The sequence below is a fragment of the Triturus cristatus genome, chromosome 4_2 (assembly GCF_964204655.1).
Source record: "Triturus cristatus chromosome 4_2, aTriCri1.1, whole genome shotgun sequence".
NCBI classification, from domain to species: Eukaryota; Metazoa; Chordata; class Amphibia; order Caudata; family Salamandridae; genus Triturus; species Triturus cristatus.
Genome location: NC_140586.1, coordinates 860,070,179 through 860,083,825, shown reverse-complemented (window position 1 = coordinate 860,083,825; position 13,647 = coordinate 860,070,179). Strand labels below are relative to the sequence as shown.

The window sequence follows — 13,647 nt, the reverse complement described above, 5'->3', positions numbered from 1 at the left end:
TCAGGATCCTCCTCTCCAGCATGGAAACTACCTCAGTCAGCGCAGATCGAATAAAACCTTCTTGCTTCTCATTTGAGGTGTATATGGTACCCTGCACGACAGACCGGTCATTGGAGGTCGCTTCTGACACCTTGGAGCTGATCTTCCCCTTAAAAGATTATGCCACCAGGATGGCTCCACCTGCTGTTTTAGTGGATGCGGTGGAGAATGTGTGTGAACAAAATCTATGGCCTTCTTGTGAAAGGAGATTTGTTTGTTGGAGGAGGCATATGTCTGCCCCTGAATTCTCCTGATAGGAGAGGATTGCCATGCCTTTAACTGGGTTATTAAGGCCTTCATGTTAAGGGTGAGGATCCTAAAGGTAATATCTGTCATTGTGATTCAACTGTGTCCCTTAAACTCCCCTAGTGTCATATCTTTACCGCGTGGAGACTGCTGTAGGCATGAGTTTAATCCCAGTCTATAATATGGAAAAAAAACACGAGACAAGTAAAAATGCAGACGGAAACATAAGCGTCCAATCAAAAGGTTGGACTTACAGTTCCAAATGTCCATTTTAGAGGGTCTTCAACGGTGCCCACAATCAGTGCCATCCGGTCTTTATGCACCGGCCACTTCATGCAGGGGAAAATCCTGAAGTTCTGTATGCACGCCCTATCCAGTGACAGGTCTCTTCTGTGTTGCAGGGTCGGACCCCAGGGGCCGGCCAGGGCAGAGGGCCCAGGTCCCGAGTGCGACCAGGGCTGGAGTCCCCTGTAAGTACTTGCTGCTTTGCATCCAGTCCTGGCAGTTAGTGCCCAGCAATCCCAGGTGCCTGCCTTAGACTGGCTTTGAAGCGGAGCAGTGACTTTCAAGATCCTCCTCCTCACCTCTGGCCGCGAGCCCCCATCGGGTGGCAGAAGAAACTGTCTCTCTCATTAACCCGAGCGGATGCCACGATCTGGCGTCCGTCCCCAGGCCTCGCAACCTCCAAAGCTCGCTCCAAGAGACAACTCTGGGAGCCGTCCAGATAGATTATGGGGGCGGTAGGTAGAAGTGGGCACTCCTCCTCGACCCCGGGGCTCGGTCTGCTGCTGGGGGCAGGTGCGTATCATTGGGCTCTCTAGGCCGGCAGTGGGATCGGAGAAACCATCTTGGCCTCACAGTGGTGGTCTTTTGGCTTTGTATATCCTGTCTCCTGTTGTGACATTTCTTGCTGGCCCCGATCCTTGCGGTGCTTTTGTGCGCTACTATCCACTCATTTGTTTTTTTGCCCTCTTTGTGGTGGTTGAGCACATCATGGCTATGTACTCCATCTTTTATCAGAAGCTTCAGTCATGTCTTGCTGCCTGATTTCTCTTTCTATTGGATGAAACTTGGTGGTTTTTCGAGGCCTTTCGTGTGTTGACCTTAATTTCGACTATACCTTTTGATGAACCACGGTGGTAATAGTGTAGTGTTTACATCGGCTGTTTTCTTTTGATTTTCTGTTAACTGCCTTATGCTAGCCTCGTCAGTCAGTAGCGTTGGTTAATGGGCGATTCACATTTTTCTGGGGTGGGTGGTGCCTCCTTACCAGTGTATGTTTGTGTTTATATCTATCTTTCCCATGGATACCTGTATTCTATGGGTATTCCTCGTTCCTATACTGGTCAGTCTCCCTTGCTTGCCACTGGAGGCTCTGGTTTGCTTCCCTGACGGGGACAATACAACTTTTGGTGTATTCTGAGACATTTGTGTGTATGCATATATATATATATTTATATGTACCTTAAGGTGTAAGTATCTGCTTTGGTAGCCTTGCCTTTTTTAGTCCTCTAGTTCGCCCTTAACTTGGTTGTTGCTTATGCATTGCCTTTCTTTTCTCCTTTTGGCTTCTACATTACATAGTCCCGGAGGGCTACCTTTTCCTTTAGGAGGGTCTATTCTCCCAATGAGCGGGGTATCTACCAAATGTTGGTGTGGTTCTTCTCACAATGCTTTTGTTCAGCATTGATGGAATATCTCTCTCTCTCTCTCTCTCTCTCTCTCTCCCCCCCCCTCTCCCTCCCTCCCTCTTTTCTCTGTGTCTCACAGGGTAGGGTTGGCTCACATACTGCTAGTTTCCATGATAAGGAGCTGGAGCTCTAATTCAGTGGAATGGACTGTTGTCCTTGGTCCTTTAGCCCAGTCCAGTCATGGGTTGAATACCTTTGGCAGTGCTACATAGTATAATTGTTTCTATGAAGTGTTTTCCCCAACACTTTCTTATCCCTCTGCTGTGGGTAATGTTGTCCATATGTTTCTGAAATTCTTGCAAACTTCATCTCCCTACGGGCTTCTCAATGTCCTTCTGGTGGAGCATCATCTTGGCTTCACCTATAATTCTCAAGACAGCCTGATCACTTTATCTCTTTATGGATCAGCCAGTCCTATTCAGTAATCTTTCATCAGTTTGAAGACCCTCCTCCAGGGATAATGTTGCTTGGGTATCTAATTGTAAGATAAGTAATCTGTGACTAGAGGTCTCTATCAGATGAATAAGTTACTTACCTTCGGTAATGCCTTATCTGGTAGAGACATGATCTAGCTGCAAATTCCTTAACATCCCACCCATCTTCTCCACTGCAAACTGCTGGTCCTGTTACCTTCAAGATCCCTTTCTTGGCATTCTGAGGCTTTTCTTTAGGACTTTTTATTTGTTTGCCACTAAATGTCTCTTATTTGGCAAACTGTTTCCATAGGCAGTTTCTATAAGTGGCTCTGCGTTGTTGGCGCCAAAAATATTCACAGAAGAAACTGAGGTCCACACATCAGGGGAGGGCTTATATGGACTCCGTCGACGTCGCATCCGGAGAATGACGTCATTACTGAGTTTTTCTACGCCCTCTTCCGACGCGTAGAGGTGCTGCTGTAAAAAATTCTGTATCCAGTGTACTACCTGGGTAGAATTCTAAGATAAAGAATCTGCTGCTAGATTCTGTCTGATCATGCGGTTCTGAAGTTAACGTATTCATATAAATGTATGTTGGGGCAAGAGCGTTCTTGGGTTTAGGGTGGGTAAAGGTTTTTAAGTGGCAAGGGAGTTTTTAGGGTTTAGGGTGGGTGCAGGCTTTTGGATGGGAAGGGTATTTTTAGGGTGGGTAGAGGTTTATGGGTGGCTGGGATATTTTGAGAGTTCAAGGTGAGTGTATACATACATATATTCACTGAAAAAACCATAGGTTTCACACATGTTATAGTTAGCGGAAATTTTACTGATAAAAAAACCAATGAAATTCCCCCGTTATAGTTAGTGCAGGCAACTATAACTCACGCGACCGCAATCCTCTGCTGATGCTAATACTGTATTTAGACACTTATTTGCCCATGTCTTCATCCATACATTTTTAGCTATACATATATTACAAATATTTTTTTTTCATAAAGACACATATGTCATCAGCAGAAGATTGCGGTCGCGTGAGTTATAGTTGCCTGCACTAACTATAACGGGGGAATTTCATTGGTTTTTTATCAGTAAAATTTCCGCTAACTATAACATGTGTGAAACCTATGGTTTTTTCAGTGAATTTGCAAGGTTTTTTAAATGCTAATTCCTAACTATAACGTGTGTGAAACCTATGGTTTTTTCTGTGAATTTGTACGTTTTTTTAAATGCTAAGTTACTTTACGCCATTCGTGGCGTGCGCGCCCACTTAACGCAGTTCGTTCCGTGCGCGCACGGTGCGCTTCGCGCACCGTGCGCGCACAGTGAGCACGCGGTGCAAATTAGCGAAAAAATAAAAATTCAGTTTTTGGCCTGGGGGGATCTTTGGGGACTCCCTCAACATGGCTATGTGTGTGGGAGCTGTCTAAACAGCCCCTTTACATGTTTTTGTGCTTTATATTTTAAACATCACTCTCATTGCGAGAGAGAAAATGGCGGCCGCCGCTTCCTGGTTTCGGCCGATTCGAATGTTTACTAAGATCTAAGAGCCAATCAGAATCGCGCTCGCGCACGCCACCGTACGCGTACGGTAAGCGTACCGTAAGCGCACCGTAAGCTGGCTCAGATATATATATTGATTTAAAGGCTATTTTCTCAGAATCTACTGAACAGATTTACACCAAACCTACAAAAGGCACTTCCTTGACCTGAGGACTACCTCTCTGCCAAATTTCTAGTAATTCTGTTCAGCCGTTCGGGCTGTAGCCCTGTCTAAGGGTCCTATGGAAAAATGCATGGGAAAAACGCGTTTTGGGACCCCCCTTTTATCTCAGCCCCCGCTTGACGAATCCCCCCGAGACTTTCAGGGTAGGAGCAGAGCGTAGCGCCCCACCTATTTTGAAAAATTCGCGAGGATTCTTCGACCGGCGCCAAAGTTATTCAAAATAGAATGTTGCGGATTTCCTATGGAAACGTGGTCCTAACTATAACTACCTACTGGCGACCGCCAGTAGGTAATAAATATAAATAAATATATAAATAAATATATATATATATATGTATATGGTTTATACTTACCTGTAAATAAGTTACCACACATATACCTTTACTTATGTGCATGCCTTTGTATTTTACAGGCAAGTATAAACTTTTTATATCTATGGGTTTGTGTATATGTGTGTATGTGGGTGTGTGTGCGTGTGTGTGTGTGTGTGTGTATATATATATATAAATAAATACAAACACACAAATGGTTTATTTATACTTACCTGTACAATCCTGTACAATCCGTAGGTTTTTGTGACAAAGGCATAAGCGTTGTAAAACAATGTGTTGTAAAGACGTTTGTGGTAAAGATGCATTCATTGTATAGGAGTGGTTGTAAAGGTAATTTGTGGTTAAAGCAGTCGTGATTCTGTAATACAACTGCCAGGAACTGCTAGGCAGTAAGGACCCATAAGTGTGTGGGAGCTATGGGAAGCCCAATGTGGGTGTTAGTTAATTTTTTAAAACTGTTGGCTTCCAAGCCATATCTGCTTGACTAGTTGACTAGAAAAGAGATAGATTTTCGCAGAATAGTGCACAGTTCTCTCTTCTCCAGGGATCAACCAGAGTGGATAATGTTAATCAAGCACCGGAGACTTTGAGATGATGTCCAGTTTGCTTTTAGTGCATATTGTGCCATAGGAGTTCATTGTAGTAACTGAGTGACTACAGTCACATTGATGCTGATCGTAATACATCAATTGGATATATAACATTGCTTTTATCTATATACCCTGGGTTCCCAGTTGGAACAACTAAGTGGTAAAAACCTTCTAGGGGGTAATTCCCTATCACTGCTTTTATATTATAATGGCTCTGACTGAAAATTGAGTTCCAAATCTGGAGTAAGCTTTGACTTCTCAACCAAACTTATATTGGAGACCTAAGAAGAGAAAGGTAGGGCTTAATTTTCCTACAAGCTAATTGTAACTAGATCCTGTCGTACAAATTGTAAATTAACATACGCACCACTGATACAGTCGGGTAACTACTGATTGCCCAATGGCCCAGGGAAAATACCTCACACACTGCTTTCAATGCGTGGGAGTAATATCAGTGTATTCAGAGAAAGGAACCAATGCAATGGCAGGTGTTTTTTTGGAGATACTGTGTTTTTTCCCCCCACTCTTGGTCTGTCTTAGTATAGAGTATGTGGCCCACATGTAATCCCTGCATCACTAGTGGAAATGTATACCAAAAATGCTCACACAAAGAGGGTGGGTGTACCATTGGTGAAATCCGATCAGGCCACGATATGGTGGCCTATGGACAAGCTGGGAGTTTTCTCAAAGAGCATGGCGGAGTGGTTATTGTGCCTTTTTTGGTATTCCTGCCAGTGCTTGCGCTGTGCTTGAGAAATCTATTGTTTTTAATATAAACTTAAAAGGGACTTACAACCCTCCTCCTATCTTTCATTGCTCCTCATTGTTTCCTGTGCGTGCCTCTTACCTTTCCTCCATTTCTATTGGCTGTAGCATATTTTCCTGTATGTGCCAATGCTTGTTCCTCGTCTGCCTCTCTTATGAGTTTCGCGCCGCCAAAATGCTGTTAACGTCTGCTTTGGTGGAACTATATTTTCATAAAGTTTCGCCTTCTACTATTGCAGCATATTTATATAACAATTTATAACCCAGAGAGATTAAGTGATTTGCATAGAATCACAGGATGTTGCGCGGCACCGCCTAGACTTGAACCGAGATGCTCAGCGCTCGAGTCAGCAGCTCTGGCCTCTGCGCTGTTTCCGCTCCACTCCTGTGTTATCTGTCAGGGAGCTCTTTGCTTCTCCCAAACAATGATTGATGTTCCTGTTTGTACTGCTATGCATTTCATGCCAAAAGGCCAGCGTCAAATAGGGCAGCTGTTGAGGCAATGTTGAAGTCAGTGGTCTTGTGGCAGTAGGACCAGTGGTGAAGGTTTCAGCAGGCAGAGCTAGTAGAGCTTTTACTGCCCGAAACTAAGAGATTGCTGAGCTTCTCAGTGAGGTGGGGAAACTGTGAGGTTGAAGTCGGTTGGAGGATGAGGTATCTGTTGACTTTGTTGTTTTAGGTTTACATTGCTTCCACACACTTTTAAACGAGACCCCTAAATCATGCATATGGCTCAGTTTTTAGCATAGTACTAATGTACTATAGGACATGCGCTGGATAGTAACCCAAAGTAACAGAAAGATGAGTAATTCGCTTCCTGCTGCTAGGGGGCGTTCCTATAGGTGGTGCATAGGCGTCCGCATGCAACTATCCATGTATTTTGAAGCGAATACCAAGCTGCAAAGAATTAAGTGGCATATTTACAAGGAGGCGATAATAAATTATAGCCGCTTTAGCGGCCGTTTTCGGCTGAAAAGCGGCGATAATTTTATGGCCTAATTAGCAAGGTCACGCCAACGCGTGAAACCTTGCTTTAGCGTGGGGATTCCTAACGCCCAGCTTTGCATCTCTAATGAGATGCAAAGTGGCCATTCCTGACCTGACAAAATAGGAGAAATGTCGCTAAGCAACATTTCTCCTATCATCAAGCCCCACGCTATGAAGCATAGCGGCAGGAAAAGTAGCGATAACCCCTGTTATCGCTACTTTCCTTACGCCTGCTTCAGGACTGACTTAGCCATGATATCCTGTGGAAGGTGGATATCATGGCTAAGTTTGTGAGTCCCTATCAACAAGCTAACGTGAGATTATCGCTGGGTTTCCAGCGATAATCTCACGTTAGGCAGTTAGCGTGAGGATTTTTATCGCTTTTGAGATAAGCGTTGCGAATAGCACGCTATCTCAGCGATAAAAATCCACGCTAGCCGGAGATAATTATCCTAGCGCTAGGTGCTTAGCGATAATTATCGTCGGTTGTTGTTGATATGCCCCTATAGAACTAGGGGGCATATTATCAAGCCAGGCGATAAAATGATCGCCGCTGTAGCGGCAGAAAACGGCAGCTAAAACGGCGATAATGGGCTTGATAATATGCTCTATGGAATTCCAATTGAAACCCATGTTAGATGTCCTTCACATCTAACATGGGCTTCAATTGGAATTCCATAGAGCATATTATCAAGCCCATTATCGCCGTCTTAGCGGCAGTTTTCTGCCGCTAAAGCGGCGATAATTTTATTGCCGGGCTTGTTAATATGCCCCTTAGCTGGTCTACGCTCTCTTACACATAACGCAGCACTGAAACTTTACTTGCTGTGTTGCGTTTCGTTAGTTCCATGTAAATCTGGGTTTGGTTGTCTTAAATGTTTTAACTGGGCTGAAGGCCAAGAATACAAGTATTATGTTGAATATTTATATTTATGTTTTCATGTTTGTCACCTTGGTTGCAGTCATTCAGCACAGTTTATTTATTGATAAATTGCAGGTAGTATCTTTTTGCACAAATGGCAGCGTTACAGAAGTTAAGGACCAATGACAAACTGGAAACCTGTGGGGTAAGAATTTACTGCAGTTAAATAGCAAATTCAGGAGCAAGTTAGTACTGCTTTATTATATATTGATTACATAAACTCCGTTATAATGCACATTAAGTTGTGATGCTGATTTAACAATGTATTGTAGTAGATGTCAGCTTCTTTTATGTCTTTGCTTTAGCTATCTAGTAAAGCGGTGGGCTAAGAGGAACATGCAAGATATAAAGCTGTGAAGAGTACTTAAAACTGGCACATAGCCTTCAACTGGGCTATATATTAAAACGGATAATTGGCTTCTGCTTATCAATTGAATTGCTAATATTACTAGCCACTAGTTACAAATATGTTTATTTAGTGCCTAGAGTTCGAGGTGCTGTGAGTTATCTGAATTGTTGGAAACATTTATGTGAGATTCTATGTCTGGACCGTAAGCGAGGATTATGCTTAACTCTCTTTGCTTTATTCAACATAGGAGCCATTAATATAAATAGCATTCTTTAACTTTCAACATGAAAGCAAAGAACTAACAGTTCCATGAATCCATGGGACTGTAGAACAAATAACAACCAATGACAGAACAACTGTATTCCATAAGGCAGCCAATCAGGATCCAGTTGAGCCTGTAACAGTCCTGCATCGTCTCTGATCCCCCTCTTTCTTCGCTGCTCACAGCCGGCAGTTAAGTTGGTTTTTCTCCTTCTTGTGTATTTTAGTCATATGGGCATGTATTTGACTTGTTAGTTTCACCAATTGTTGTGGTATCCGTGCAGAGCATAGCACTGGTATCGATCAGGTCGCAGAAGTGATTTCCGCTCCTATTCGTCCTTTGGTTTATTGGTGCTGCAGCGGGGTGCAGTCCTCCGCCCGCCTATTGGAGCTTGTCTCCGGTGTCTCATTTCCCCGCGACATGCGATTCCTCTCCGTTTCGAATCTGACAAGATCATACTCTTGTTGAGAACCGGGACCACAGAGAGCCTTGCCTGCAGGATCTAAGTGGGGTCAGTATACTCCCATTAGGAGTTTTTCTTACCTACTGCTACAGAGACTGACGCACCTCTTCGGGGTTTCTATTCCGACGCTGCCCATTGACAGAGGCTATTATCACCCCTACGTATATGATAGCACTAGGGGCACTGTTCCCAGGGCTTAAACCCTTTGATGTACGGCCCTGCCCATGTAAAATTATTGACTGTACCCGCAGTCCCCAAACTTGCAGCTACTGGTTCTGCCAATATTCCACTTCTGTGGGGTGTGCTGCTCTAGTGGCTCTCTGGTCAATACACACATGCTTCCAAGACACAATCTCCCAAACTTGGGTTTGGCCTTGGGTTAGGAACACTGCAACTTGATATGGAAGCCTCAGAGGAGGTTCATTAGGGCCCACTGGTTTACTTACCTTGGAATGATGAATTTTCTAATGCTGTAGATGCCTCTATCTACAGAGCGGTGGATGAGGCTATGGCCCCATGGAGGAGCGCCTTGCGCAGCTTATTGTACACAAGTGTGCCAAGAGGCCCCATGCGGAACCTGCCGCTCTGGACCCACCCCCTTCTCTCCCAGACCTACATGAGAATAGCTCGGCACCTGCTAAGAAACCTAGGGAAGAAGATGTTGATCAAGATACTTTTGAACGTTTAAAACATGCCTTTATGGCGAAGAGCCTCCCTACCTTACCCCTCCAAACCCTGAACCCCAGCAGGATACCTCGCCCCCTTTATCTCCTGACTTGCAGGATGACAAACCCTCTGATGAGTAGCCGTGGTCAATGAACTTCACTCTGCTTAGCAAAGGTTGCAGAGATTTGATAGCTACGCATTTCATTGAAAACACGGAATTCATGCAATAATTCCAATTCCATTACTTAGCAAAGTTAGCTACTGCACCCACAACCCCTTGATAAAACAACTTTACCTTTACATGCTAAAAATAAACACATAACCAATTCACAAAAGTGAACTTTGAAAAATACTATGCAATGAGAGAGGTGATGATTTTACGGTCACCCCTAACCTAGGGGGAGGGCAAGCAGATGCCTTGACCACAAAGAGCATATCATGCTGAACGATTCGGTGGTGGTCCTATCCTCCGAGGACCACCCCAAGCAAAGTTGTGGGCAAAAATACAATGCCAACTAAAGGCCCAGCAAAGCATTATGGGGCGAGATTCTAGAGTTTAGTGAATAATATAGTATTAGCTCTCAGCTGAGCCTGGGAGCCTGCCCCTTTAGGAATGTTTTGATGTTGGATACTATAATATTCACTGCACTCTCGAATATTGTCCCATAATGCTTTGCAGGGCCTGTGGTTGGGATTGTATTTTTCCCATAACTGTGCTTGGGGTGGTCCTAGGAGGATGTGACCACCACCGAATCGTATCAGCATGATGTGATCTTTGTGTTCAAGGCATCTGCATGGTTCTCTCCCTAGGTTAGGAAGGACACCAAAATCATCACCTCTCTGCTGCTTGCTATATTTTCACTTTTGTGAAATGACTATATGCATTTTAGCTTGTAAAGATACACTTAATTATTGTTTAACTAAACACAAAATATGGAGCTCAGGCAAAAACTCTGGAATAAACTATTGCACCCCCAATCCTTTGATAAAACAAAATTACCTTTACATACTAAAAAAAAAGCATGTAAACAATTTGCAAAAGTGAGCTTTGAAAAATTTCAGGCAATGAGTGGAGTGATGATTTTGGGGTCCCTCCTAACCTAGGGGAAGGACCAATCAGGTGCTTTGAACACAAAGAGCATATCATGCTCAATGATTGTGATGGTCCCATCTTCCAGGGACCACCCCAAGCAAAGTTATGGGCAAAAATACAATGCCAACCAAAGGCCCAGCAAAGCATTATGTGGCGAGATTCTAGAGTTTAGTTAATATTATAGTATTAGCTCTCAGCTGAGCCTGGAGAGCCTGCCCCTTGAGGAATGTTTTGATATTGGATACTATAATATTCACTGCACTCTCGAATCTTGTCCCATAATGCTTTGGAGAGCCTTTGGTTGGGATTGTATTTTTGCCCATAACTGTGCTTGGGGTGGTCCTAGGAGGATGGGACCATCAGCAATCGTTCAGCATGATGTGCTCTTTGTGTTCAAGGCATCTGCTTGGTTCTCTCCTTAGGTTAGTGAGGACACAAAATCATCACCTCTCTCACTGCTTGCTGTATTTTCATTTTTACTTTTGTGCGATGACTATATGCATTTTTGCGTGTAATGATAGAGTTAATTGTTGTTTTATCAAGGGTATATGAGGGTTCTGTTTTATTAATGTGGATGAGATGGAACAGAGTTGCTAAGCGGAGTTCACTGAACTTTCGTTCAATTCTGCAGAATTCCATATAGTGGTACTCTGCCAACTACGCCCACCATTAATGATGAGACGGGGGCTTCCAGTCCATGGGCCTGCTCCCCCTGCCAGCAGGGACACTACAGTCAGACATAATTATAATGCAAATTGTATTCAAAATACAATTAACATATTCTTCATTGTATAAGAAAGAGTAGTCTATTGTCTTCTTTCTTTGGCTTTAATTTCACAATGCCCATCCAACACGTGTTTTGTCGATAGGAGAGGACCCCACAACTTCCTCAGGGCTGTCAGGCTCTTTTCCGTCTCCTGTCGCTCTTTTCCTCTCCGCCGGTTTGATTACTTTTGATGTGATCACACTGTTAACCCTTTTCAAATTCTGCATAATGGTACTATGTACAGGGCAATGTTGATTATTCATAGTCGTGGTACTGGAACTGAATCGAGTTACGATTTAATTATGAAAATTATAAATAAAGTTAAAAAAAACAAAAAACTTTAAAACTGGAACTCAGTTGTTGGGACACACTCTAGTGCCCACCCCCAAATCCTGCCTGTTAGGTCTGTGTCTTTGTGCAAGAGGAGATAAACATACTCACCGTTTCATTGATTTGGCCTTTGTTTTGTTCAAAAGCTGCATAGCCATGGCACGGTAGTCCCCTTTACCTCCGGAGCTCCAGCGCTGGCTCAGTGTCTTACTGACATGTCTTACTGACATGCACCAGAGCGGAAGCTCAAACCCTAAAGTTGGTACGGGTGAGTGGTATCTCTTGCGTGGGGGGTGAGTGCTAGGACACATTTCTACTCAACGTGGAAGCCAATTCAGACGAACGCCTGCCGTGAATGGGCCCTTGGGTTTGAACCCTAATTTGTTTCCGACCACCCTGCCAGATGGAGTCGAAATGCATGGAGTCATTCACCAAAATGATGTTCTGCTTGGCCAGTCTTGCCAACAGATCAGTCAAGACGAGCTGCCTCTTGGGCAGATACATGCATGCGTTATGGAACATAGTGACAGATATCCTGCCCACGGTCCCAAATGGTGTAAGGGCAAACCTCCAATGCTTTATTCAAAGTAATCCATTCGAATGGGCCTGAAGACAACTGACCGGGTAGGGCGGTTGGCACCAGTGTAGTGCTTAGGCGCCATACTTGGATTCGCTCCACTGGATTCTCCAGTGACGTCCAACAGTTACTCATGAATTTTTTCCTTCAATGGCACCTGTCTTTTTAGTGAAAAGGCACATTTGTCCCTAGAACGTTTCAACGCCAGGAGGGCAGCGGTGTGCTCTCTTGGTTTTGCTGGTGTGCCTGTTCCCCCCCACCTCAAAATGTTGCCACTTTCGAAGCTTCAGGAGGGGATATCAACAGAGAAAATAGCAGAACATGACTCAATAACAGCCTTCTCTGTCCTTTTATGGTAGAGGCAAGGGATGACGACCCCATCGTTCAGGTAACGATCTACCCAAACCCCCGCCCCTTCCTCCAGCTGTGGCCGCAAAACCGCTTTAAGTCACCCTTGATAGTGCACAATCACCTAGTGGGATGTCGCTTCACCATTCACCTCTCCAGGTGGAGGCCATTACACTGACCAATGAGTGCTCCAGACTGTGGAAAACATTACTCCCTACCATTCCTACCACATCCTCTAGATATGCCGCCTACACCACACACCTCCTATAGAACCAATTGTCCATACGCCAATGAAAAATTCAGGCCAACATCAGAGATGGGAACTGGTCATTCTTGTTTTTTCTTGCTGGGCAAAGCTATTCAACCCATCCTAGATCTTCACCCTCTGAACTCTTTCCTTTGGAAGGACAAGTTAAAAATGCGTATCCTCGCCCATGTTAGGTCTGCCTTCGATCCAGGAGACTGAATGGTAACGGATTTGCAGGACGCCTGTTTCCTTTTCCCGTCCTGTATTCCCACAGGCCTTACCTGTGGTTTCACATACGCCAAGAGCATATTCAGTTCCCTCTTTTGCCCTTTGGCCATACCAGTGCACTTTAGTGTTCACATAGGAGACGGTTGTTGTTGCTGACTGTCTACAGAGCGTGGAATACCAGCCTTTTTGTTGTAACTTTTATCGATTTTTGCAACCACCAAAATGAACACACATAAAATGCAGTTGAAGTACTTTGAAATCAAGCTTCTTGTGTCTGAACTTCCACCTCCTGCCTTAATATTGAAATCCATTGTATGTCACATATATCTCATGCCTGGTCAAGTCTCCCTCCTCAGAGTGTATTATGACACAGCATAATGTAGAAATGGAATCATCAAAGCACACTTTCCAGTTCAGGGTGGCCTATTGTTTGGGTGTATCAATCAATTTAGTAAGCATCGCTGCCCATTCTGCCACATCCTCTATCAAATGAACATCCCTCATTGTACTCCTCAGGTGCTGGTCATAGATATAAACTTCAGAATACTGAGACCCAGAATTGACCACCCTGGTGCAGCACTTTGTATGTGACACACTGAGAACCTCCTAG

The 13,647-nt window shown here is 44.1% G+C and overlaps 1 protein-coding gene across 7 annotated transcripts in view; it reads left to right on the top strand.

Moving 5' to 3' along the window:
* Nucleotides 1-13,647, top strand: part of LOC146835265 (HORMA domain-containing protein 1-like) — a 1,528,718-nt gene that overhangs the window by 86,089 nt on the left and 1,428,982 nt on the right. For 3 of the 7 annotated variants that reach the window (XM_085602848.1, XM_085602850.1, XM_085602852.1), the window contains exon 3: nt 7,784-7,853. The exons of the other annotated variants lie outside the window; for them this stretch is intronic. In XM_085602848.1, coding sequence (XP_085458974.1) covers nt 7,803-7,853 — 51 coding nt within the window. In that variant the 5' untranslated portion in view covers nt 7,784-7,802. The remainder of the gene's footprint in view (nt 1-7,783; nt 7,854-13,647) is intronic. 7 annotated transcript variants of the gene reach the window in all.